The 23,840-nt window shown below is 38.8% G+C and overlaps 1 protein-coding gene and 1 long non-coding RNA gene across 3 annotated transcripts; one reads left to right on the top strand and one right to left on the bottom strand.

Moving 5' to 3' along the window:
• The first annotated feature begins 73 nt into the window (after window positions 1-73).
• MTO1 (mitochondrial tRNA translation optimization 1) lies at window positions 74-22,541 on the top strand. Of its 2 annotated transcripts, XM_020909719.2 has the most exons (12): window positions 74-387; window positions 2,420-2,619; window positions 2,699-2,816; window positions 7,309-7,598; window positions 9,843-9,955; window positions 10,052-10,242; window positions 10,481-10,611; window positions 11,264-11,468; window positions 11,552-11,723; window positions 15,855-15,973; window positions 19,166-19,326; window positions 20,893-22,541. In XM_020909719.2, the coding sequence occupies exons 1-12, from the start codon at window positions 171-173 to the stop codon at window positions 21,052-21,054; spliced, it is 2,079 nt and encodes a 692-aa protein (XP_020765378.2). In that variant the 5' UTR covers window positions 74-170; the 3' UTR covers window positions 21,055-22,541. The 2 variants fall into 2 exon arrangements, with proteins under 2 accessions (XP_020765378.2, XP_020765379.2); XM_020909720.2 differs by lacking the exon at window positions 20,893-22,541 and having other exon boundaries at window positions 19,195-19,318.
• On the bottom strand, window positions 12,975-15,859 carry LOC139029679 (uncharacterized). The gene is made up of 2 exons (XR_011481868.1): window positions 15,608-15,859; window positions 12,975-14,804 (listed from the first exon to the last, which is right to left on the bottom strand). It is a non-coding gene; the product is annotated as an uncharacterized lncRNA (long non-coding RNA).
• Window positions 22,542-23,840: the final 1,299 nt, after the last annotated feature.

The raw sequence follows: 23,840 nt of genomic DNA, 5'->3' as shown, positions 1-23,840 counted from the left end.
ACGCTTCGCCAGGAAAGTCGCGCCAAACTGCCAATCAGCGGCGACGCTGGACGTAGACGTGACGCTGTGACATCATAACAAGATGGCTGCCCCTTGAAGGCTTTCTCTAGTAAGTGTTTTCCCTTCGCTTGTGTCAGGATCCGAGTTACAGACGCTGCCTTTCTCCAGCAATGTTCTGTATCCGAGGCTGTGGCCGCCGGGTCGCGGCTTCCCTCACCAAACAGCACCTTGCGTCGGTCCGGTTCGGCGGTGACAGCGCGGCGCCCTGGACCCCGCACTTCGACGTGGTGGTCATCGGCGGAGGACACGCAGGGACCGAAGCCGCCGCCGCAGCAGCTCGGTGCGGCTCCCGGACTCTGCTGCTGACGCACCGAGTGGACACCATCGGTGAGTGGCGCGGTGTGAGGCTTGCCGAGAGACGCACGCTGCCAGGGTCCTTCTCCCCCTCCCAGTGCCTTTTCCTCCGTAAGTCTGGTGAGAATCCTGCGGAACGTTGTTTTGGCCTGATGTGTGTGGCGGCACCGGGCCAGAACTCTGGACTCTGCTATTCTGTGGACCACGAATTGTGCTGCTGTTCACAGGAGTAATTAGTTGGAGGAGGGATGGGGGAGAGATGCCTGGAGAAAAGAGCAAACTCTTAAGAATACTGCTGATACTTTATTTCAATGTTGCCATTTGGTCTTTACCATCTTGTTGACTCTGTTAAAAAGTGAATTAACGTTATTAGTACTCGTTTATTAAACACCCATTGTGTTTTTCTGGAGATTTTGTGAAACCCTTTTGAAGAACGAGGCTATTGTATTTTATATTCATACTGAATGTTTATTCCCCAATTTTCTGGCTAGGACCCGACTGTGCTTTTTGGCACTTCACAAGCAGTGTTTGGACGGCCATAATTTAAAGCAAGACCCCTCTCTGGCATCATCATAGATGCCAGCTAGGACACTATCTTGTAAATTATGCATGCCTATGTCTTTCCTCGTGCATTTTGCTTACGAGTCATCAGTAATTGAAATGTTAACTTCACTTTCTGTACTGAAATCCTGTTTAGAAATAACCATTCCGTTTATAACTGTGGAGAAATATATACTTCTGTTAACAGCGGTTCTTTTGGAGAGAGACTATGTGATTACCCAAGTAAAAACCAGGTACTGCATTTCAATAATAATAATTTTAGAAGTTGAATGAACAAAAAAGTATATTATTGAACTAAGATGATCAGATAATAGTATAAGTGGTGTAGTTTTGTCAGGGATAAAGGAATTCCCATCAAAACCTGTATTTATATTTTTATACCAATACAGTGTGACCTAAGTTTTCTTTTTAAATAAATGGATTTAAGAGATATTTAATAACTCTTATAAATGAGCTTAATGAATGACAGTTCTATCTTAAAATCAAAGTCTCATTTTTTTAAGGTACTTTGATGTAATGGAGTATGAAGTATTTCTGCTTGTTCTCAGAAAGATAGCTTTGACTTAGAAGGTTAAAATTCCATAGGAATACAGAATGCAGGAATTGTCCTGTATCAATTCAGTCGTGTCATCTGCCATAATAAAGTCAGAGGTCGAAAATTTTTTATTTTATTAATAACCTCGGAAATAGTGCTTTTTGACAAACTATTGTTTGCCATTCATGACTAAAGAGAAAAGTCTTTTAACGCTAAACCACTCACTGGCAAGTAGGAACAGGATTACTTTAGATCAGTAAAGATTTATCCCTAAACTAAGTTTAGATCACACTCCCCAAACACAAAGCCTCATCCGGAGGAGTGTTTACCTAAATAAATAGCAATTCTATATCAAAGGAAGGAGGAAAATAATCTGCGCAGCTGTCATCCCTGTTTTTACAGTAGGGACACTGAGATACAGACTATTAGACAACTTGCCAAGATCACGTAGTGCTTATAAGTGGTAAGTATAGGAACTGAACCAGAACTCTGCCTTGCTTCTAACCATGCTCATAATGACCACACTATTCAGCCTCCCTCTGGAGACCATGAAAACTTTTGGAGGCCTTGATGCTGGCCACAGAGGATCAGCAGTTGGCCTTTATGGAAGACATTAATTGACTGTAACTGTGAACCAGTACGAAGAAATTTTGTAAATTATGCTTGATTTAGGAAGGTTTCATGAGGAAAGGTTTTCAAAATCACATTGTGAAGGAAAAGGCAGCATAATGAAGTGCTACAAATATGTACAAGAGAAAGATTCAAAAGAAACTTCCAGCAATGGTTTGTCTTCCAAGGTGCCCTGAATAACTCTTGCGTCCCATTGGGACTTCAGCAGTTTTAGTGTTTGCTTCAAGTGTTTTATTTTTAGTCACGTGATTCTAGTCATTAGTACAAACATTTCCCTATCAACATGCACTATGTGGAAGATGCTCATATATTTATTTTGTTTATGTCTGTTCTCTTTAGGTCAGATGTCCTGTAATCCTTCCTTTGGCGGCATTGGAAAGGGGCATTTAATGAGGGAAGTTGATGCCTTGGATGGCCTGTGTTCTCGAATCTGTGACCAGTCTGGTATACATTACAAAGTATTAAACCGGCGCAAGGGACCAGCTGTTTGGGGTCTGAGAGCTCAAATTGATAGGAAGCTTTATAAGCAGAATATGCAGGTAAGAACAGGGCACAAAAACAGAAAGGATTGTAGTGATTATTTAACTGTTCTTTTCAACTTGCATTCTCTTTTGATAGAAAGAGATCCTCAATACACCGCGGCTTACTATTCAGGAGGGAGCTGTGGAAGATCTCATTCTTACAGAACCAGAGCCAGAGCACACTGGGAAATACCGTGTCAGTGGCGTGGTTTTGGGTATGTACTGCTTACAGATGATAATGACAGTATCAGACTCCATGTGAAAAGTTTATTCTGAGTAGCTTCTGGAGGGGTTTTGCTTATTCTAAGAAATTGTTGTGTTTTCTGTTCAAGTATGAGGGAAACTGTATAGAAAAAAATCCTATTCCTCATTTCATTTTCACCATGAAGCTCACATTCTGTACCATCTTATTTTGGGACTCTATAGCCTGCATAATTGTGTATTTTCCTCTTGGTATTTCTGTGGCCATTTTTATTTTTGTTAGTTCTGACTTGAGACATTTTAAATTTCTGTTTCACAAGATTATTGTGTATTTATTTGAATTATATATTAATTTTTAAAATAAAATTGCACATGCACATGTTTTTTACAGAAATTAAATAGAATTTAAGTTTGAATGGAAAAGCAGTTTGTCTCTGTTTTCTCCCCTTAAAGACTTAACCACTTCAGCCTTTTTAGCCTTCACTGCAAACACTAATTGGAAGATTTGTGTGTGCACAGTTGTTTTATGGTTTGACTGACTCTGTACAGTCTAATGCTTAGGGATTGAAATGGCCTTTTTGCTGGGGAATTCCCAAACATCTATGTCTGTTAGTGCTCAGGACCAGACTGTTAGCTTTCCAGGCAGAAAGTGGCAGGAGGGGCTGCGCTGGAGAAATGTATCCTTTTTTTTTTTAATTGGAGGAGAATTGCTTTACAGTGTTGTGTTGGTTTCTGCTGCACGACAACTCAAATCAGCCATAAAAACTTCATCATTTAAAATACAGATCTTAACTAATTTTCTGTTTCAATTTTATCATAGGTTTATTTTTTAGAATGGGATATACATATACATGGTAAAGTGTTGGGTTTTTTTTATTTTTTTACTTAGGAAAAAATGAGTGTATTTGTCTTACACAATAAGAAGGACATGGGTAGACAATCCACATTGTTATGAAAGTCCTAGCCATGTCACCAGACACCCTTGCCCCTTCCATTGTCCTGTTCTATCACCTTTGGCTGTAGCTTTCATTCCAGTGTTCATAAGACCAAAGTCACACACCCAGGTATCCATTATCATATCAGAAAGAAAATGAAAAAGAGGGAAAGGGTAAAGACCAAATAAAGACAGAGCAAACATGCTGCATTTCCTTTTAAATAGGATTTCCACTTTCCTATTAATAGAAGTCTAGCCCAGCATCTTCTTGAAGTCCATTGGCAAAAACTGCATCCTAATGACCTTCTATGGCCTCAAATTGGTGTGAGAAGATATATATTCTTAATTAGTATATTTCACCCAAGGAAAATTAGAGTTACTAGTCAAGAAAGAGTGTCAGTTGGGTATGGAATTACTTATATTGAGAGTTCTATCATGACATAAATATATCACCTATAATTTACATCCCACATAGGCGTTGAATATATCTGGTGTTACAAGTAAAAACAATAATCAAATACTGTGGTAGCCATACTATGCAGCAATCCTGCTACTGGGCATATACCCTGAGAAAACTTCATAATTCAAAAAGACACATGTACCCCAATGTTCATTGCAGCACTATTTACAATAGCCAGGACACGGAAGCACCCTAGATGTCCATTGATGGATGGATGGAGAAAGAAGTTGTGGTACATATACAGAATGGAATTTTACTCAGCCATAAAAGGAACAAATTTGAGTGAGTTCTAGTGAGAGATGGGTGAACCTAGAGCCTGTTATACAGAGTGAAGTAAGTCAGAAAGAAAAACAAATACCATATATTAACGCATACATATGGAATATAGAAAAATGATACTGATGGACCTATTTGCAGGCAGCAATAGAGGCACAGACATAGAGGACAGACTTGCGGACACAGTGGGGGAAGAAGAGCGTGGGACAGATGGAGAGAGTAGCATTAAAACATATACATAACCATGTGTAAAATAGATAGCAAGTGGGAAGTTGCTGTATCATACAGGAAGCTCAGCCCAGTGCTCTGTGACAGCCTAGAGCGGTGGGGTCAGTGGGGAGTCGGAGGGAAGGTTCAAGAGGGAGGGGACACATGTGTACGTCTGGCTGATTCGTGTAGCTATTCTATGGCAGAATCCATCACAGCGTTGCAAAGCAGTTATCCTGTAAAAGGAAAAAGGAAAGACAAAATGAAGAAAAGCAGGATGATACTGCTCAAACTTTACTGTGAGGAATTTGGTGGAACCAAAGAGTAAAAAAGAAAATACATTGACTGGAGAAGGTGCTTTGGAATTAGACTTGTGTTCAGACTCAGCTTTGGGTTTCAGTTTGTTCATCTACAAAATTGGGAGAGTAGTGTGTATTTCATGAAATGAGAAAATGTGACTTGAGGTTGAGGTTGGCACATAGTAAGGATTTAATAGATTATAATAAAATATTTAATAATTATGAATTACTTAATAAATAATTGCAACCTTAATAATAAAAAAACATGGTAGCTGCAGCCAGCTAATGCCTAAAAAAAATTTTTTAAGAAAAAATAAATTGCTATTTACCACAGGCAATTAAAGCCAGGGGTCTGAAGAAATTTTCAATTGCTGTATATTCCACTTGAATTTTTAAAATTCTGTATGAGTAATTTATGATGTAGGCATATCTTTTTTATAGATTAGAAACCCAGCTTTCGTAAAGTTCACGTAGTTTCCCCAAGTCCCAAAGCTAGAAAATATCACAGTCAAGAATTCAACCCAGGTATTTGAAAACTTAAATGTTCCTTTTGCATCATCAGCAGTTCAAAGGGGATGAAAGAAGGTAGAGTGCAAAGGTGGTCTCTCTCTCATCTTGTGCTCCAGGCAGCCCGTTTCCTTCCTCAGGAGCATTCCTAGGCTCTGGTGTGGTCTTTCTGTCTGTGATTTTACACTTGGACTTCACACATAGGTATATGTATTCCACCCCCACACATAGTAGTAACATATTGTACACACTCTGCTATACTTTTTTTTTAACCATTTAATCTGTATTTGCTTTGCTTTTTGGGAGCTATGTTTCTTTCTTATAAGCTCATGGCTTTTATTCTGTGATTACCTTAGTAACTATTATTTTGTATAATACACTTAATCTTCCCTTTCTTCTGTCAATGTTTCCTGACTTCCCTATGTTGAATAGTTACTACTTTTATTTTCATTTCCCTTTCTCTCTGCCTCCTTTCCTCTCCAGACTTGATTTAGGTAGCCCTTTATCCTTTTTGAATTATTTTTACTTGTTACTTAAATTAGTATCTTCAAATGCTATTTCTTGGACCCTGTCTATATTTTATGGGCTCAACAATACAATTTTTAATTAACTTTTTTTACTGAAGTGTAATTGATTTACAATGTTTCAGATGTACAGTGAAGTGATATATATATATATTCTTTTCCAGTCTTTTCCATTATAGCTTATTAATAATTGGTTTTTATTGTAGTAAAATGTATATAGCATAAAGTCTGCTGTTGTAGCCATTTTGAAGTACACAGTCCCACACCATTAAGCACCCCACAGTGTTGTGCAGCTGTCAGCACTCTCCATTTCTAGAACTTTTGAAATTTACTTGAAATACTGTACCCATTAACAGTAACTCCCTATTACCCAAAGACCTGCGTTTTCTTCTATGGTAGATCCATCTGTAGACAAACCTTTATATGTGGGTTTCACCTCTTTCTCTCATCTTCAGCCCCCAGCTACACTCCTACATTTCTCACATTCAGTCCTCCAGTTCCTGAGCCTCTGCAGGGCAGATTACTTCATTGTCATCTGTATGTTCTCTTTAGGTTCTTGAGTTATAGCTTTCTCCCCTCTGCTCAATCAGTTATCACTCTTCCAACCACTTTTTAAAAAAATTTATGTTAGAGTATGGTTGATTTACAGTATTGTGTTAGTTTCAGGTGTTCAGTAAAGCGATTCAGCTAAACATATATGATGTATGTATCCATTCTTTTTTCAGGGTCTTTTCCACTGTAGGTTATTATAGAATATTATGTAGAGTTCCTTGTGTTATACAGTAGGTCCTTGTTGACTGTCTATTTTATTTATTGTGGTGTGTTTGTTAATCCCAAATTCCTAATTTATCCATCCCCCCAACCTCTTTCTTTCAAAAATATTTGAAACTTTTCATCTTTTGACAAGTTCTTTCCCATTCTTATGGTTCTCGTGGTTTCATATCTTTTTTGCTCCTTTATTTTCTTTTGGAATTTTAAGAAGGAGAAGAAATCATGTGAGGTGGGATCTGTTAAATTTAACTAGAAGTCTAAATTTAATTAATTTAAAAAATTAACTGAGACCAGCTATTCAGTGCTGACTAGACTTTATGTGTATCTGTGATAATACATTATGCTCTCCATCTCAGCTTTCTTGGATTCTTCAGATTGATAACATACAGCCTTCTTACTGATTTTAAAAATCTTTTTCAAGTTTCTAAAGACAAATTTTTCTGTAATTCTCCTACAAAAGAGTAACATTCTAATTTGATTCATGGTAACAATTAGAACATGAATTTTGTTCTCTTTCCTGTCCTTTAGCGGATGGAAGTACAATATATGCAGAGAGTGTGGTTCTGACTACTGGGACATTTCTGAGAGGCATGATTGTAATCGGATTGGAGATGCATCCAGCAGGACGTTTAGGGGATCAGCCTTCCATAGGATTGGCTCAGACTCTGGAGAAGTTGGGGTTTGTGGTGGGAAGATTGAAGACTGGGACTCCGCCCCGAATCGCCAAAGAATCGGTTAATTTCAGCATTCTAAACAAGCAGACACCAGATAATCCATCCATACCGTTCAGCTTTATCAATCAGACAGTGTGGATTAAGGTGAGATAATTTATGAAAATCTGATTTTAAATAGGGAATGTAGACTTTTTTTTTTTGGTATTCATTTTTCACCACTATTAATTGGGGCACAAAAATGTGTTCTTTAAAAGGATTAGCTGATTTGGCTACTTAGGTACTTCTTCATAAATTTTTTTTCTTTCTTTTTTTTTTTTAATTGGAGGCTAATTACTTTACAGTATTGTGGTGGTTTCTGCCATACATTCACCTGAATCAGCCAGGGGTATACATGTGTTCCCCATCCTGACTCTCCCTCCACCTCCCTCCCCATTCCCCATAAATTCTTAAATTTCATTGCTTTGATAACTTTACTTATTTAAACTTTTTGAAATAATTTCAGAAAAGTTGTAGGACTGTTACTTGCCCTCTCCACATATAGAGACATAGATACATATATTTAACATATAGAACAGTAACATACACATTTATTTTTATTCTTTTTTCTTTTCCCAAAACATTTAAGAGTAAGTTGCGGAGATCATGACCCTTTACCTCTAAATACCTCAGTCTGCATCTCAGCTAAGCCCAAAGACATCCTCATATAACCTCAATGCAGTGATGAAATTTGGGGAATTTAACATTGACACAGTGCTGTTATCGAAAATAAAATTCATAGTCAGATTTTTCTGACCACCCCAATACATTTTTTTGTCCCAACGTTCTTTTTCCAACCTAGGATCATATATTGCATTTAATTGTCATTTCTTTTTAATTTGGAATAGTTCCTCAGTCTTAATAGTACTGATACTTTTGAAGATATAGGCTACTTTTACCTATCCTTGGAATTTAAAAAAAAAGCAAGCTATATATTGTGTGTTTAGAATTACAGGCTAGTAGTTGACGCTCCTAATTTCTAGTGAGTGTTACCCTGATGAGTGCCTATTTATTTATTTGACCATGCTGCACAGCTTGTGGGAACTTAGTTCCCCAATCAGGGATTGAATCCATGCCTCCTACAGTGGAAGTGTGGAGTCCTAACCACTAAACCATCAGGGAATTCCCTCTCTTGACATTCTTATCTTTCCTCAACACTTTGTCTTAATGAGTTTTAAAGTAAGTCTCAGACATCATTTCATCCAGAAATACCTTGGTACATGTCTTCAACAAATAAGGATTTTGTAAAAATCAACCATAATACTATTATCGCACATAGCAAAATATAATTTCTTAATATCATCTGATACTCAGTGCTCAGTTTTCCCTAGTATTAAATATCAGTCAGTTCAGTTCAGTTCAGTTGCTCAGTCATGTCTGACTCTTTGAGACTGCGACCCCATGAATCACAGCACGCCAGGCCTCCCTGTCCTTCACCAACTCCCAGAATTCACTCAAACTCATGTCTATCGAGTCGGTGATGCCATCCAGCCATCTCATCCTCTGTCATCCCCTTCTCCTCCTGCCCCCAATTCCTCCCAGCATCAGGGTCTTATCCAGTGAGTCAACTCTTCACATGAGGTGGGCAAAGTATTGGACTTGCAGCAGTATTAAATATATATATATATATATATATATATATATATACACATATATATATATATATAAAATTGAAGTATAGTTGAACTACAATGTTCCAAGTGCATTCCTAGTATTTTAGAGTTGTTTTATTTGAACCAAAAACCAAATGAGTTTCATACATTATATATCTTATAATAGTTCCCCTCTTTTTTACATCTGTGTGCTGTGCTGTGCTGTGCTTAGTCGCTCAGTTGTGTCTGACTCTTTGCAATGCCGTGGACTGTAGCCCGCCAGATTCCTCTGTCCATGGGACTTCTCCTGGCAAGAATACTGGAGTGGGTTTGCCATGCCCTCCAGGACATTCTCCCGACCCAGGATTCGAACCAGGGTCTTCTGCATTGCAGGTGGATTCTTTACTAGCTGAGCTTCCAGGGGAGCCTCTTTTACATCTATATATGGAAGAAACAGGCATTTCTTTTCTGGTATTTCCTACATTCTAGATTTGTAGATTTGTCTGATTTCACTGCTCTGGTGCCTTAAACATGTTCTGCATCATCAGTATTTTCTGTAAACTGTAGATCTGGAGGCTTATGTAAATTTAGGTTCATCTTTTGGGTTGTTTTAACAAGCATACTTCACCATTAGTATTTGGCATTATGCATAGATTTGATATCTATACAAGTAAGTTTATATCATGTGTGGAATTTATTTGAATTAGAGGCAAACTAATAGAGAAGCAAAACAGTATTGTGATGAGTTCCCGTGTTTTAGCCAGAAGATCAGCTGCCATGTTACTTGACTCACACTAACCCTCGAGTGGATGAGATTGTCCTTGAGAACCTTCACCTTAACTGTCACGTTAAGGAAACTACAAGAGGACCCCGGTAAGACAAAATACCTGTGCTTAATTACAGTAAGGATTACTGTAATCCTCTTTTATTTGTTTCATTAAATTTTTAAATTCCAATGTCCTATTCTAGATACTGTCCCTCCATTGAATCAAAGGTCTTGCGTTTTCCAAACCGTGTGCATCAGGTTTGGTTGGAACCTGAAGGAATGGATTCCGACCTCATCTACCCCCAAGGGTTATCTGTGACACTGCCAGCTGAATTACAGGAGAAGATGATCACCTGCATCAGAGGCTTGGAGAATGCTAAAATGGTTCAGCCAGGTAAAGAGAATGCCAGCTGCCCTTTGGTCTGAGCTCAGCGTTGCGTAGCAGACAGTGGAGAGATTGAAGCTACAGTCATGATGCTTAGAGCCCAAGGAGACAATACCCAGCATCTGCATATTTATTAATAAAATAGTCTTCACATTTGAAGAGCATTTAATGATAATCTTTTCATGTCTGCCTTGAGGCAAACCCAGCGCTGTTTTTGCTTATTTTGTACCACCTGTTCTTTGGCCAGGCTATGGTGTTCAGTATGATTACATGGACCCCCGGCAGATCTCTCCTTCTCTCGAGACTCATTTGGTACAGCGGCTCTTCTTTGCTGGACAGATAAATGGCACTACTGGTTATGAGGAAGCTGCAGCTCAAGTAAGAAGTGTTTCAAATGTTACTATAAACAGAAAAGGACTGTTTAACTGGTGTTCCTCCTCTTGACATCTGTCGTGATTGCTATATAGAGCTTAGATACAACTTATAGCTATAATAGAAAACTGACTTCTATTTTAGGACATATGGGGGTGGCTTCTGTATACAGCAGGATTTTTAAAACACTGTGTCTTTGTTACTCTTTTCTGAGCTCCTAGATCCAGTTGCATTTTTTGATTAGATTTTTGTATTGCTTCTGAAATTTAAAAGAAGAAAATTTAGTTCTTTTAACCTAACCTAACTTTATTGAAAATTACCCTGTTATTACTCCTTTTTAAACAGAAAGTTATGTTGTTTTTACTTGTAAGTGGGAAAAGGCTAAAAAAGTCTTACAAGTGGATTTTTTTTTTAAAGATTAGCCACCTGGTTTATCAAGAATATTAGATATTTTTGAAAACAGTGAATTATAGCATTCTAAAGTGGTACATTACCCATATTCTGTTTGTGAATATGAACCGCATTTTCTGTCTGTTGTGTCCCTTTTGGGCCGGCCTGTTTCCTTACTGCCTGAACCATTTTTTCCAGGTAGTATCTTAATAGGATAGCTCTTTGTTCAGTTCATAATGGCCTTTTAAACATTTCAGTCCTCTTGTAGGGCGTGATAGCTGGAATCAATGCAAGTCTTCGGGTCAGACACAAGCCTCCTTTTGTCATTAGCCGAACAGAAGGTTACATAGGAGTCTTGATTGATGACCTCACCACGCTGGGCACCAACGAACCATACCGCATGTTTACCAGCCGAGCCGAGTTCCGGTTGTCACTGCGTCCTGATAACGCCGACAGCAGGCTCACATTCCGAGGTAACTCTTACACTGAGTCCTGCAACCAGACATTCTCTGCTTTTAAGACCTCTTTCATTATAATCTCCCCCTCCCCTTTCTAGGGTATAAGGAAGCTGGTTGTGTGTCCCAACAACGATATGAGAGAGCTTCTTGGATGAAGTCTTCTTTAGAAGAAGGCATTTCTATGCTAAAATCCATTGAGTTTTTAAGTACTAAGTGGAAAACCTTAATTCCAGAGTCTTCTATAAGTAGTGGTAAAAGTCTGCCTCTCAGGTATGCGTTTTTTGTGTCAACTTTCTTTTTATAGAAGAATGGAGTTGTCTCAGAGAGATATTACCTATAGATTGCTAGGTACACGTTTTAAACGGATGCAGTGGTTATGTTTGCTTCTTTTCAAAATTCTTTAGACATAACTTATCTCCTTACTCATGAATGACAATATATATGATTCTAAATTGTTTTTTATGGTATTTCTCTGGGGCTCCCATTGAGTTCTGCCTTTCCTAAGATTTAGAGGGCATAAACCAAGAACTAGCATAATCTGCTTTCTTTTTTAAGCATTGAACATTTGGAATGGTCTCATCTTGCCTGTGAGCCATAGCAGGGAAACTCTGATTAAGCAGTGTTACCAATTCTTGAAGAGTCCCTTGCTACATTTTAGGAGTTTTTTTGTCCTTGTTTTTACCATTCTGGTTGTATGGACTCTTAAGTCTAAAGGACATTAATAGAGAGCTTTTTTGATTCAGAGATACATTTCTAAAAACCTCATGTAATTCAAAATTTGCATCAGTTACCACTGGTTTTTCCCATTTAAAAAATGTAAGCTAACAGGTGGGGAGGGGGGTGGCGGGGAGGTTTAGAAGGTATAAATCTACAATCATTGTATCTTAGAACCTCACACACTGACTTGGTCTTGCTGCTGTGTCTCCAGTCTGTTTTTTGTTTATAGTTTTCTCCTTTTTCTCAGTCCCTGTTTTGCTCATGAGGAAATTTGTAGACTTAATGGTGTATTCATTTTAATGCCACTTTTTGTCATCCCCGATCTCTGTAAGTGCTCTCTCCTTAACTGACAGCCAGACTAACATGTCTTTGACTTTCATCTCATCACAGTGTTTTTTGTTTACAATTTGTGTTCCCAAATTTTCATTTTCATGGGAATTCCCCAAAGCACTGGCACCACTGTTAGAGGATAGTAAGCAGTTTTTAATTATTGTAACAGTAAATAATGGGCTTCCCAGGTGGCACTAGTGGTAAAGAACCCACCTGCCAATGCAGGAAACATAAGAGATGTGGGTTCGATCCCTAGGTCAGAAAGATCCCCTGGAGAAGGACATGGCAACCCACTCCAGTATTTTTGCCTGGAGAATCCCATGGACAGAGGAGCCTGGTGGACTACAATCCATAGGCTAGTAAAGAGTCAGACATGACTGAAGTGACTTAGCAACAATAAATAATAAAGAATCTGCATGGTTGTCACCCAAACCAGGGGGTCTCATTCACAGGAAAGACAGCTTGGTTCACAAATAAGGGTAGCAGATTTATTTGTTTACCAGTTAAGTGGTACTGGGAGATGGTAGTAGTATAAGCATAGTTTTATATTTCACTCTGTTGTCCGGCTATTTGTTTAAATTTAAGGGGGTTTATTATTATTTCAAACTTTGCAGAAGAATTTGTAGCATTATGCTTCTTTTAGGGCAATATTGCACTATGTTAGATTCTATATAATTAGAATTTGTATTCAATGTGACTAATGTGGATTGAGGTCATAGTGAGAGCAAGGGAAGTGATTATTTTCAACACAGTTTAGGATGCTAATTGATGAATAAAAATATGAAAAAGGAGGCGGCTGTCAGTTTTATATTTTTACCTAATCCCAAGAGTAGCCATTTTGTTAAGGTAACTTTTTTTTTTAAACAGAAATTTGACCAAATGCTTTTCTTGTTAATTCAGGTGTCTTTCCTTTCAGAAGGAAACAGGGGCCTCATCCTCCTGTTTGATTTTGGCAGAATATTTATAGTCTAGTGTTGAGCTTCCCTGAAAGAACTCACTTGATCAATTCCTAGATATATGAAGCTCGAAAGACAGAAAATTGGTCCAAGGACGTGTGTCATATCTGCCGCACACATAGCAAGCTGTGCGCCAGGCACTGAGAAGCGGAACTGGACTTTGAGCTACCATTTTGACAAAAGAGATCCACAGAGCGTGTGCGCACACATTTCCTGTCAGGATCATAGGGAAACGCACTGATGTGCCAGGTAGCGCAGAAACTGTCTCTTGTGTTCTGCAGAAGTGTGCTAACTTGTCCTTCTGTGGCAGCCCTCTGTACTCTGAGGCTTAGGCTTCATTCAAAGCTGGTCTTGAAGTTTGGACCTGCAAACTGCTCCAGGCCTTCTAAACAAATTGTTTAAAAGCCTTTTAAGATGTATTTATTTTTGGCTGCTCTGGGTCTTCATTGTTGCCCGTGGGCTTTCTCTAGTTGCAGCAGGTGGGAGCTGCTCTTCACTGCGGGGCCGGGGCGCCTCGCTGCAGCGGCTTCTCCTGTCGTGGAGCACAGGCTTCAGCAGTTGCAGCTGGTAGGCTCCAGAGTGCTGGGTCAGTCATTGTGGTGCACAGGCTCAGTTGCCCCGCGGCATCTGGGATCTTCCCAGACCAGGGATCAAACCCATGTCCCCTGCATTGGCAGGCAGATTCTTAACCACTGGACCACCAGGGAACCCTAAAACCTTTTTAATAAATGGTCATAGGCTTTTCTTTGAGGTCACCATCCTGTAAGATTCCTAAGGTAGCTCTTTTTTTGGTTAGTCATTAGGAGGTGTGTTCCTGTATGTTCTATAATTTTTTTATTTTATTTTTGGCCACCCTGGGTCTTCATTGCTACATGCAAGCTTTCTCTAGTTGTGACTGGTGTGGGCTGCTCTCAAGTTGCAGAGCATGGGCTTCTCGTTGTGATGGCTTTTCATGTCACAGAGCACCAGTTCCAAGGCGAGTGAGCTCTGTAGTTCTGGCACACAGGCTTAGTTGCCCCATAGCATGTGGGATCTCCCCAAACCAGGGATTGAACCCATATTCCTTGCATTGGCACGTGATTCCTAACCATTGAGCCACCAGGGAAGTCTTGATCTATAATTTCTGAAAGGACAACCTCTTTTCTTTTGGAGTTTAGAGTTACTTGGTTTCATTGTTTGGTTTTAATAGCTTATCTGATGAGACTTCTGAAATTGACATAATTCATCTTGTGGAGCACAACAAAGTTGACAGCTGCTTGTGGGAAGAGGTGTCTGGCCTTTCCTAGACTGTCAAGATGAGACAGGCCTCTGCAGAGAGTGTGACACATGACTGTGGTGATAGAATGAGCTGTAAAAAAAAAAAAACACATCTGGGAGGCCTGAAAGGACTTGGGATGCTGGGATGGGCAGATTTGACTTTCTTTTGACTTGATAAATTAATTGGTTTAATTGATTTTGGGTGGACAAAGTTGATGAAAAAAGCGATCTATTAAAAGAGGGAAAGGGGAAAGTAAATAAAAATAAAATTAAGGCAGTAAGTTTAGGGAAAGTGTACAGATCAATGAGACCTTGTGAGAACCAAGCAAAATGAGAAGGAAACTGCAGGGTATTTTCCACTCTTGGAACAAGCAGGAGATCTCCTTTAGTTGGTCCTGAGCCTGTGTGTAGAAGGATGATGCATTCACAGGACGTGGGCTTAATGTGACTTAGATGTAAATTCTTAGGGAGTTCAATCACACCCTTGTTTTCAGAGGATATTCTGTCCTAATAGGAAAGCTCTGGAGGACAAATGGATTGTTGCAGTACCACTTTACCAACCACTTACCTCTCTTGATAAAGGAAATGAGTTGAGAATCACATGCTTTCTTTCAAAAAATTGCAGAGGAAGGAACACTTCCAAACTCATTCTATGAAGCTACCATCACCCAGATAACAAAACCAGAGACATCACCAAAAAAGAAAATTACAGGCCAATATTACTGATAAACATAGATGCAAAAATCCTCACAAAATTCTAACAGAACTCAGCAACACATTAAAAAGATTATACACCATGATCAAGTCGGGTTTATCCCAGGGATGCAAGGATTCTTCAATATACACAAATCAATCAGTGTGATACACCATATCACCAAATTGAAAGATAAATACCATATGATAATCTCAGTAGATGTAGAAGAGCTTTCGACAGAATTCAGCCTGAGAACCACATGCTGATCTTCTGGAGGTCTGGCTGTGTTGCAGATGCTGCTGTGTTTGCTCGGTGTACTTGGGGAAAATTAGAAATATATTGATATTATTTATTCTGAGATTTGCCATTACTTTCAAGGAATTTTGCTCTTAATCTGCCTGATATGATATGGACCCTTGTGTTAATGAAACTTTCCTGTGTTTGTAGAGCTCTTGATGTTCTGAAGTATGAGGAAGTTGACATGGAGTTGTTGGCCAGGGCTGTTCCAGAGCCCTTGAAGAAGTACACCCAGTGTAGAGAGCTGGCCGAAAGACTGAAAATAGAAGGTAGAAAATTTTCTAGTTAGGATGTCTGTATGCTCTCTTCTTCATTTGTGCAAATAATGAGTGAATTGCAGATACACAGAGAGCTCTGTGTCAAGAGGAGCCATTATTACTGTAAGACCAGTATCATCATAGGCTCTGACCACTCAGAGTAGGTTTCCTAGGTAGCGTTGTAACATATCAGAATGTGTTAGGAATACACAATCTCAGGCTCCGCCCCAGACCCACTGAGTGAGCATTTGCATTTTAACAAGATCCCTAGGTGATCTGTGTGTATATTTCATGCTGGGAAGTGCCACTGTAGAGCTCTCCTTTTAAAAAAAAAAAAACCTAAAATCTTCTTTCCTTTTGAACTTTTTTTTTAATGTTTTCTCCACTTAAATGCTCTAATAATGAGGAAAATAATGCCATCTTTGGCTTTAATGATGTGTTATAATACTCTTCCATTAACAAAGACTTATTTTGTACCAGGCAAAGAAGTTCACAGTCTGCCCCTGTATGTTATAACATTTGGCATGCTCTCATACCCTTGGTCAATATATTGACTGTCAAAGTCACATGTGACTTTTGGAGTTGTGTTGCAATTTTTAATTTTTTCTTTATAAAAAAAAAATTTTCAGGACTTCCCTGGTGATTTAAGACTCTGTACTCCAAATGCAGAGGGCACAGGTTTGATCCTCAGGGAAGATCCTGCATGCCAAAAACAAAAAAAATTCAAACAGAAATACTGATAATAGCATTAGCCTCTGCATTGTGATAGAAGATTTTTTTTCCTCCACTGGAAAATTGTGTGGAGAAAAAGTCAGGAAACAGAATAAGATGGGACAGAAGGGTAGGAAAGGCAGGATAATGGTGGACTGTTCAAACAGGAAAGGACTTCAGGCTCCTTGGGGACCAGCGAAGGTGATAAGAATGCCACAGTCCTTCTAGTGGTAACATTTTCTTTCAGTTCCAGAGAGGTCTGTCACCTTGCTGTGGTTTGACTGATTGTATAGGATGACCCAAGGGCTACCTATCATTCTTCCAAATGACCATGCCCTGGTCATTTGCTAACGTGTAAGAAGTATTGTTAACCTTATATCTCAACATCATGATCTTTCTATTGAGTAAAAGTTACTTTATTGAACATAGAGGCCGTTAGCATCTAGGAAAAGGTGATTAAACTCTGTATTTTACACTTGGTTTGCAGTTTTACTGTGTCCAATAAATCATCCAAAATAATTACCTTCAACTTGTTTATAGGAAACCCTGACTTCAGCCATGGAGTAACTACTGTTTTGGCTTGTTCTTTAAAACTGGCATATATAAAGACTAATACTCATGGCTTAAAGGAAACCACACTAGGTTAAAATATAGCACATATCAGTAGTTTTCAAATTACTACCTAGATCCTCCACTAGATAAGTTTTATCTTTTTTTTTTTTATGTGGACTGTTTTAAAAATCTATTGAATTTATTACAATCTTGCTTTTGTTTTATGTCTTGGTTTTTTTGGCCCTGAGGCATGTGTGATCTTAGCTCCCTGACCAGGGATCAAACCTGCACCCTGTGAATTAGAAGGTAAAGGCTTAACCACTGGACTGCCAGGGAAGTCCTTAGATAAGTTTTTTGAAGGCAGAAATCAGTTGCAGATTCTTCTTTGTACTATTTCTCATGGTTTGCTCTACATATTTGAAAAATTAAATATATCTTTAACATATACACTGTTTATATTCTGTGATCCTATAGGCTATTCCTAGTCATAAAATTTCATTACAGTTTGTCATGCTGATGTGTTATCAGTCAGTTCAGTTCAGACGCTCAGTCATGTCCGACTCTTTGCAACCCCATGAATCGCAGCACGACAGGCCCCCCTGTCCATCACCAACTCCCGGAGTCCACCCAAACCCATGTCCATCGAGTCGGTGATGCCATCCAGCCATCTCATCCTCTGTTGTCCCCTTCTCCTCCTGTCCTCAATCTGTCCCAGCATCAGGGTCTTTTCCAGTGAGTCAGCTCTTCGCATCAGGTGACCAAAGTATTGGAGTTTCAGCTTCAACATCAGTCCTTCCAATGAACACCCAGGACTGATCTCCTTTAGGATGGACTGGTTGGATCTCCTTGCCGTCCAAGAGACTCTCAAGAGTCTTCTCCAGTACCACAGTTCAAAAGCATCAATTCTTCAGTGCTCAGCTTTCTTTACAGTCCACCTCTCACATCCGTACATGACCACTGGAAAAATATGTTATATTAATCCCTTTATGTGCATTATTTCATTTGATACTTAAAAAGTGTCATGTGAAGGATAGCTGCTAGCATTATGTCTTAATTTACAGATAGTCATACTTGCCCTGGGTCACATGGTTGGGGAGTGACAGAACTGGGCTTTGAACCTGGTAAATCTGTCTACAAGCCCTGTGCACCTCACAGCTCTCTTTTGTTGTCAAAAAGACCACCATAACTCCTCTGGGTCAGCCCATAATAGCCCGTAACATTTCGAGATAAGGCAGCTAAGGCCCAGAAGTATCATGATGTGTTCATTGTCAGAGGGTAATTTATTGGTAGAGCCAGGCTCAGAGCTGAGGTTTTCTGGCTACCAGTCAAGTGATGGAAGCAGAAGCTGCCAAAACCTCTAGGGAAGACTTGCTTTTCTTAAACAGGACAGAATGACCACCTCAATATAGGTTTTAAAACAGCTCTTGGATTTATTTTTCTAAGAATGGAATGCTTTAATTACAAAATAATTGCTGAATTATCTTTCTAAGTTCACTCTGAATAAAACTTCAGTTAATTTATTTAAATTATATGTTATCATCCAAGAATATATACTTTTAACAATTATAGCTTTATTTGAAAACCATCTTCTTGGAGAAACACCTTATCTTTACAACTTCAAACCTACAGCCTGTTGAAGAAATTGTTCCAACCAAAATTTGCATTAAGAAAGAAAGCAATTTTTTTTTCTTAAAAGTTTCTAGACTTTTTAAATGATAAGGACATGGAATAAACTGCCAGACAGAATGTTGTAGTTAATACGCAAGATAGTCCTTCTCTTTTTAACCTCAGTCTCCTCTTCTTCGAAAGGGAACACCTACCCCACCTGTCGTGGTACTGAGATCATGTATCCAAAAACTCTCTGTAAATTGTAAAAAGCTAGAAACATGTAGGTCATTAATGTTATCTGAATATTACAACATAATTAATTTTGTTCACCAGCCACTTATGAATCAGTATTGTTCCATCAGCAACAAGAAATAAAGGAAGTTCAGCAAGATGAAGCTCTCCAACTGCCAAAGGACCTAGATTATTTGACTCTCAAGGATATATCTTTGTCCTATGAAGTTCGAGAGAAGCTCCATTTCAGTCGCCCACAGACGGTAAGAAAACAGGCAGTGGATAGGAACAGATCATAAAGAGCCAATGCTTTAATTTTTAAAAGCTGGATTTGTAGTGGCCATGTAACTAATGTTTTATTTCATCATAAAGAGCTTACCCTCTTATTTTCTTTATATGACATATTCACTTTATATGACAGGTGTCATATTTTTTATGACAGATAAAAAAGCTTAGTCTAAATAAGTATCTTGAAGTCAAGAATTGGGTTGATTATAATTATCCAACCATGTGCATGCTTGTTTATATTCGTGACTTAAACTACTTTAGGTTAAACTAGAATACATGTCAGTGGTTTTCAGATCACTGCTTGGATCCCTCTCAGGAGTTCCACAGTGTGGCCTTGGGAGCCGGTAGGAGGAAGTAGAGGAGCAAAGAGGCCCCACCCGTGATCCTGCGTGTGTCTGTGTGCTTTGCATTTGCATGAGTGCGTGGACACCATGCTGTACACATCTGTTAAAAAACTTGGCAGCACACAGTATTGAATTTGTAATAACAAATATTTAAAGACTTGTAGGCTGTATTTATTGATTCTGAGATACATTTTTAACATCTCTGAGTTAGCTTAAAAATTGATGGTGTACCATAGTTTAATGGGCATTGGGTTGGGTTTTTTTTTCCCCCCCAGTGGTTCATAAAATAAAGGAGCATTTAACAAAACCATAGCTTGCAAAAATTTTTGAAAAGATTTGTTTAAAAGAGGAGTGATTTCATCAACTAACTTGGTATTCTTAGTTATAGTCATCATGGAAAGCAGCAAAGAGGCCTTAAGTTTTATAGCTGTATCTTACTCATTTTTGGTTACGTTTTTGTGGATAGTCATAGGCTGCGCGGCCCAATATGATAGCCGCTAACCAAGTGCAACCATTTACAGTAATTAAAATGAAATAAAAGTTAAAAATTCAACTCCTCAGTCACAGTGGCCACATTTCCGATGCTCAGTAACTGCAAAAGGCTATTGGCTGTCATACTGGACAGTTACCACATTTTTACACTGCCAGTGTTACAGAAATTTTCCATTGTCACAGAAAAGTTCAGTTGCATTGTACTGGTCATCAGAGTTCACTTAACCAAAATTCTAAAATACCAAAAGCTCTAACAAACGTTTGCTACAGAGTCATTTGGTGGCAAAACAGACCTGAACTGATACGAGGTCTTTATACCACTTGGAGTGAATAAGTCATACATTTCAGTGCAAAAATATACCATAGAAATATTACTGAGATTAGTCACAGGGTGCTGACCAACACACTGCCAGTGCTGTTAGTTTAGTTTAACAAAAAGAAAAGGTTAGGTACTGTAACATCTGTCACATGATCTTAGACAAGTCATTTTAATGTCTCTGAGTCTGTTTCCTCTGTTTTTAAAGTGAAGATATTAATTATAACCACATTTCTACCTACTTTCTAAAGTTACTTTGACAATACGTTAAGATAAAGTTTTGAAAATAATTTATAAACTGTAACATACAGATCATTATCAAGAGGAGAATAAATTTGGTTATAACTGACATAGCTCATTTATGTTTCTCTTGTGGTTTTAATTCCTAGATTGGGGCTGCCAGTCGTATACCTGGAGTGACACCTGCTGCCATCGTCAACCTGCTGAGATTTGTGAAGACCACTCAGCAAAGACAGGCAGCTATGAATAGGTTGCCCAGAACTGATCAACAGTTATGTGATACAGACAGACTTGAAGAGAGTCAGCTATAGCTTTCTATTCATAGAAGAGTTAATCGGAACAGGAGTGTAGACAGGAGATAAGAAGTATTTATATTTAGCACCTGTTAAAATAACATTATTAGGTTTTGTGGCTTTGTCATTAATTTATAAATAGATTATAATTCTGCTTTTTTGTTTATCTGAAAAAACAATTATAAAGTCACTTTATACCCTTTCTTTCAGGTGTTCTAATACAGTATACATATTCATGTAAGTTTGGGCAGTGTTCATCAAAGAGAGATACAGTGGAACTAAAACTGATCCTGAAAAAAAAAAAAAAAAAACTCAGCTTGTGGATTTGCCTACTCATAAGGACAAACTTACTGGGAATTCCCTGGTAGTCCAGTGGTTCAAACTCTGCACTTCTACTGCAGGGGACCTGGATTGGGACCCTGGTCAGGCAACTAAGATCTGCATGGCGTGGCCAAAAATAAATAAGAACTTTGTCCATTAAAGGTACCAAATTAAAAGTCTTATCTTTCAACTAGTTTTGAAAGTTAGCAGGCTTCTGCTTAGTTACGTTATTTCAAAGCCCTCAAATTCTTAAGGCTAAAAATTTGAAACTGTACAAAACCATCCAGAATCATTCAGCTAATTTCCAGTGCTGGGCTGCAGCATGGCGACTAAAGTTCCCCTACTGAAAGAGAATTGACAGAAAAATCTGAATGGCGCTGGTTCTCTCCAGTACTTCTGTGATTCATGGTTACAGGGGTTGGGGGGTGGCCAGCCGGGTCTTTGGCTAGCTCCTCAGTCACCTTGACCTTTCTTCACTGACTAGAGGATGAATGTAGCCAAGTAGACAAGAGGACCCTACTTATCCTTGGAAATACCAACTGAGACCTTTCTTGTCAGTCCAGGGAGAAGCTCCCTTGTCAGCCTCAAGCCACAGCAGGTATCTCAGACAGTTCTAAGCGCCCTGAAATCACTTTGGTTACAGATCTATGTGTTAAGCCTGATTATGGGTGTGGGATAAATATCTTCTTGCTATAATCATATATAGCCTCTTGGACATAGCTCGGATTCCATGGCTTTCATCTAATTTTGCCTTTCCATGACACAGTCCAGGATCAGTAGCAAGTAAAAAGCATTGGACTGGCCAAAAAGTTTGTTCGGAAGATGTTACGGAACACCCCGTGTGAACTTTGTGACCAACCCAATATGTGTAATGCTGGATGTTTTAGCAATGATGAATTCTTTTTGATACTTGATTTAGTAATTTCAGTAAGTGGTAAGTTTTAGTTATTATGGCCATTCCTAGGCAGAATTCTTACCACAGATGCATATTGAGTACAATTCTGTATGGTATTTGTTAAAAGGGTATTTTGTACTACCTGTTTATCACTAGGGGGAACCACTGATTGTAAACTTCTCTTTTTCTGGTTAATTGCAGGAGTGAAAGTAGTGAGTGGGGTGCTTATTGAATGGAATATAGCAAAAATTTATTTTGAGGAAATAAAAAATTCCTAAATGCTTTGGAAGTTTCTCAACAGCTGTAATTTGGGCCTAGTGACACCACATATAAAGAAGCTTGGGTTTTACAATTTGATTCTATTACAGTAGTAACTTACTGAAAAATGTTTGATAGAAAACATATGTTTTAGGTTCCACATTTAGGATATGAATGCTCTTTAAATCCACAATTTAAAATATATTGTTATATATATTATACAAAATTATCTCACTTAACAGAATATTTCAGAACAGCCTACTTCCTGGTGCTGGGAGCCAGAAGTGCTACAGCCAGAAGTGCTACGCTGGGAAAATCAGCTGAAAATGTAACCTTAGTCCAGTTACTCTATGGAAATCCCCCAACAGTGACAACAGTCAGCTTCCAACAGAAGTTGGCCTTATGATTTCCTCCACCCACCACAGACCACATAGCCTAGTAGTTTGAAAAGCTGAGCACATACTGAAGTTCATTTCAACAGGAACACCAGAATTAAAATGAGGAAATGAGGGACTTCCCTCGTGGTCCAATGGTTAAGAATCTGCACTTCCAACGCAGGGGGCATGGGTCCAATCCCTGGTCAGGGAACTAAGATGTTACGAGCCACACTGAGCAGCCAAAAAAGGAAAAGACTAAGAAACACCACGCATTTGTAAAATTGGTTGAGGAAGGAGGGAATATGAAGATAAGGACCTATGCTAAATTAAACCATCACAGCCTTGAATTACAAAGTTACCTTATAGACAAGTGTTTGAGTTTTATTACTGATTGTTTTAAACTGTTTTGTCATTTTTTAGTTTCAGCCTCCATTGGAATAGCCATGACTTTTCCCCTTCAGAAATTTCAGCTCCTAGAAGAATGCCCTGCTCAGGAGAAGTGGTCAGAAATACCAGGAAAGCCCCCAGCAGACTAGGGGTTCCCTCAGAGTTGGCAAAGCTGCTTACACTAGAAGGTACTCAGTATCCATAAACGTTCCCCAGGCTCCCTCTTCACAATCTTTTCTTGTTGCACTTATGTCATCCACCTTAATTTTAAACACCTGTCTTACTTAAACTTACTCTTATTAACATGTAAACCTCTTCAATGCAGGCAGCGCCATGGTTGTAGACAGTCAGAACATGATTTTTGAATAAATGAAAAAATAGTACTAAAGGCAAGAGATGGCAAAACTAAAACCTAACTGAATAATTAAATGGGATAAAAAGATGACACGTATTAAGAACTGCACACTTAAGCCTTTGCCTTTCTCTGTCTCTCTTCTGTCTTCACGTTCTCTTCAGCTTCATTTCCTCTTTCTGTACTGTTATCCCTGCTTGTCACTGCTCCTGAT

The sequence above is a fragment of the Odocoileus virginianus genome, chromosome 19 (genome assembly GCF_023699985.2).
Source record: "Odocoileus virginianus isolate 20LAN1187 ecotype Illinois chromosome 19, Ovbor_1.2, whole genome shotgun sequence".
In the NCBI taxonomy this organism is placed as follows: Eukaryota; Metazoa; Chordata; class Mammalia; order Artiodactyla; family Cervidae; genus Odocoileus; species Odocoileus virginianus.
This window is presented reverse-complemented; position numbering and strand designations above follow the sequence as displayed.

What these genes read in the sequence shown, in the direction of transcription:
- MTO1 (XM_020909719.2), top strand. Translation starts at nt 171, where the DNA reads ATGTTCTGTATCCGAGGCTGTGGCCGCCGGGTCGCGGCTTCCCTCACC. An exon ending in TGTCAGTGGCGTGGTTTTGG is followed by an intron (nt 2,817 to 7,308) that starts GTATGTACTGCT and finishes CCTGTCCTTTAG; the next exon opens with CGGATGGAAGTACAATATAT. An exon ending in CAGCAGGCTCACATTCCGAG is followed by an intron (nt 11,469 to 11,551) that starts GTAACTCTTACA and finishes TCCCCTTTCTAG; the next exon opens with GGTATAAGGAAGCTGGTTGT.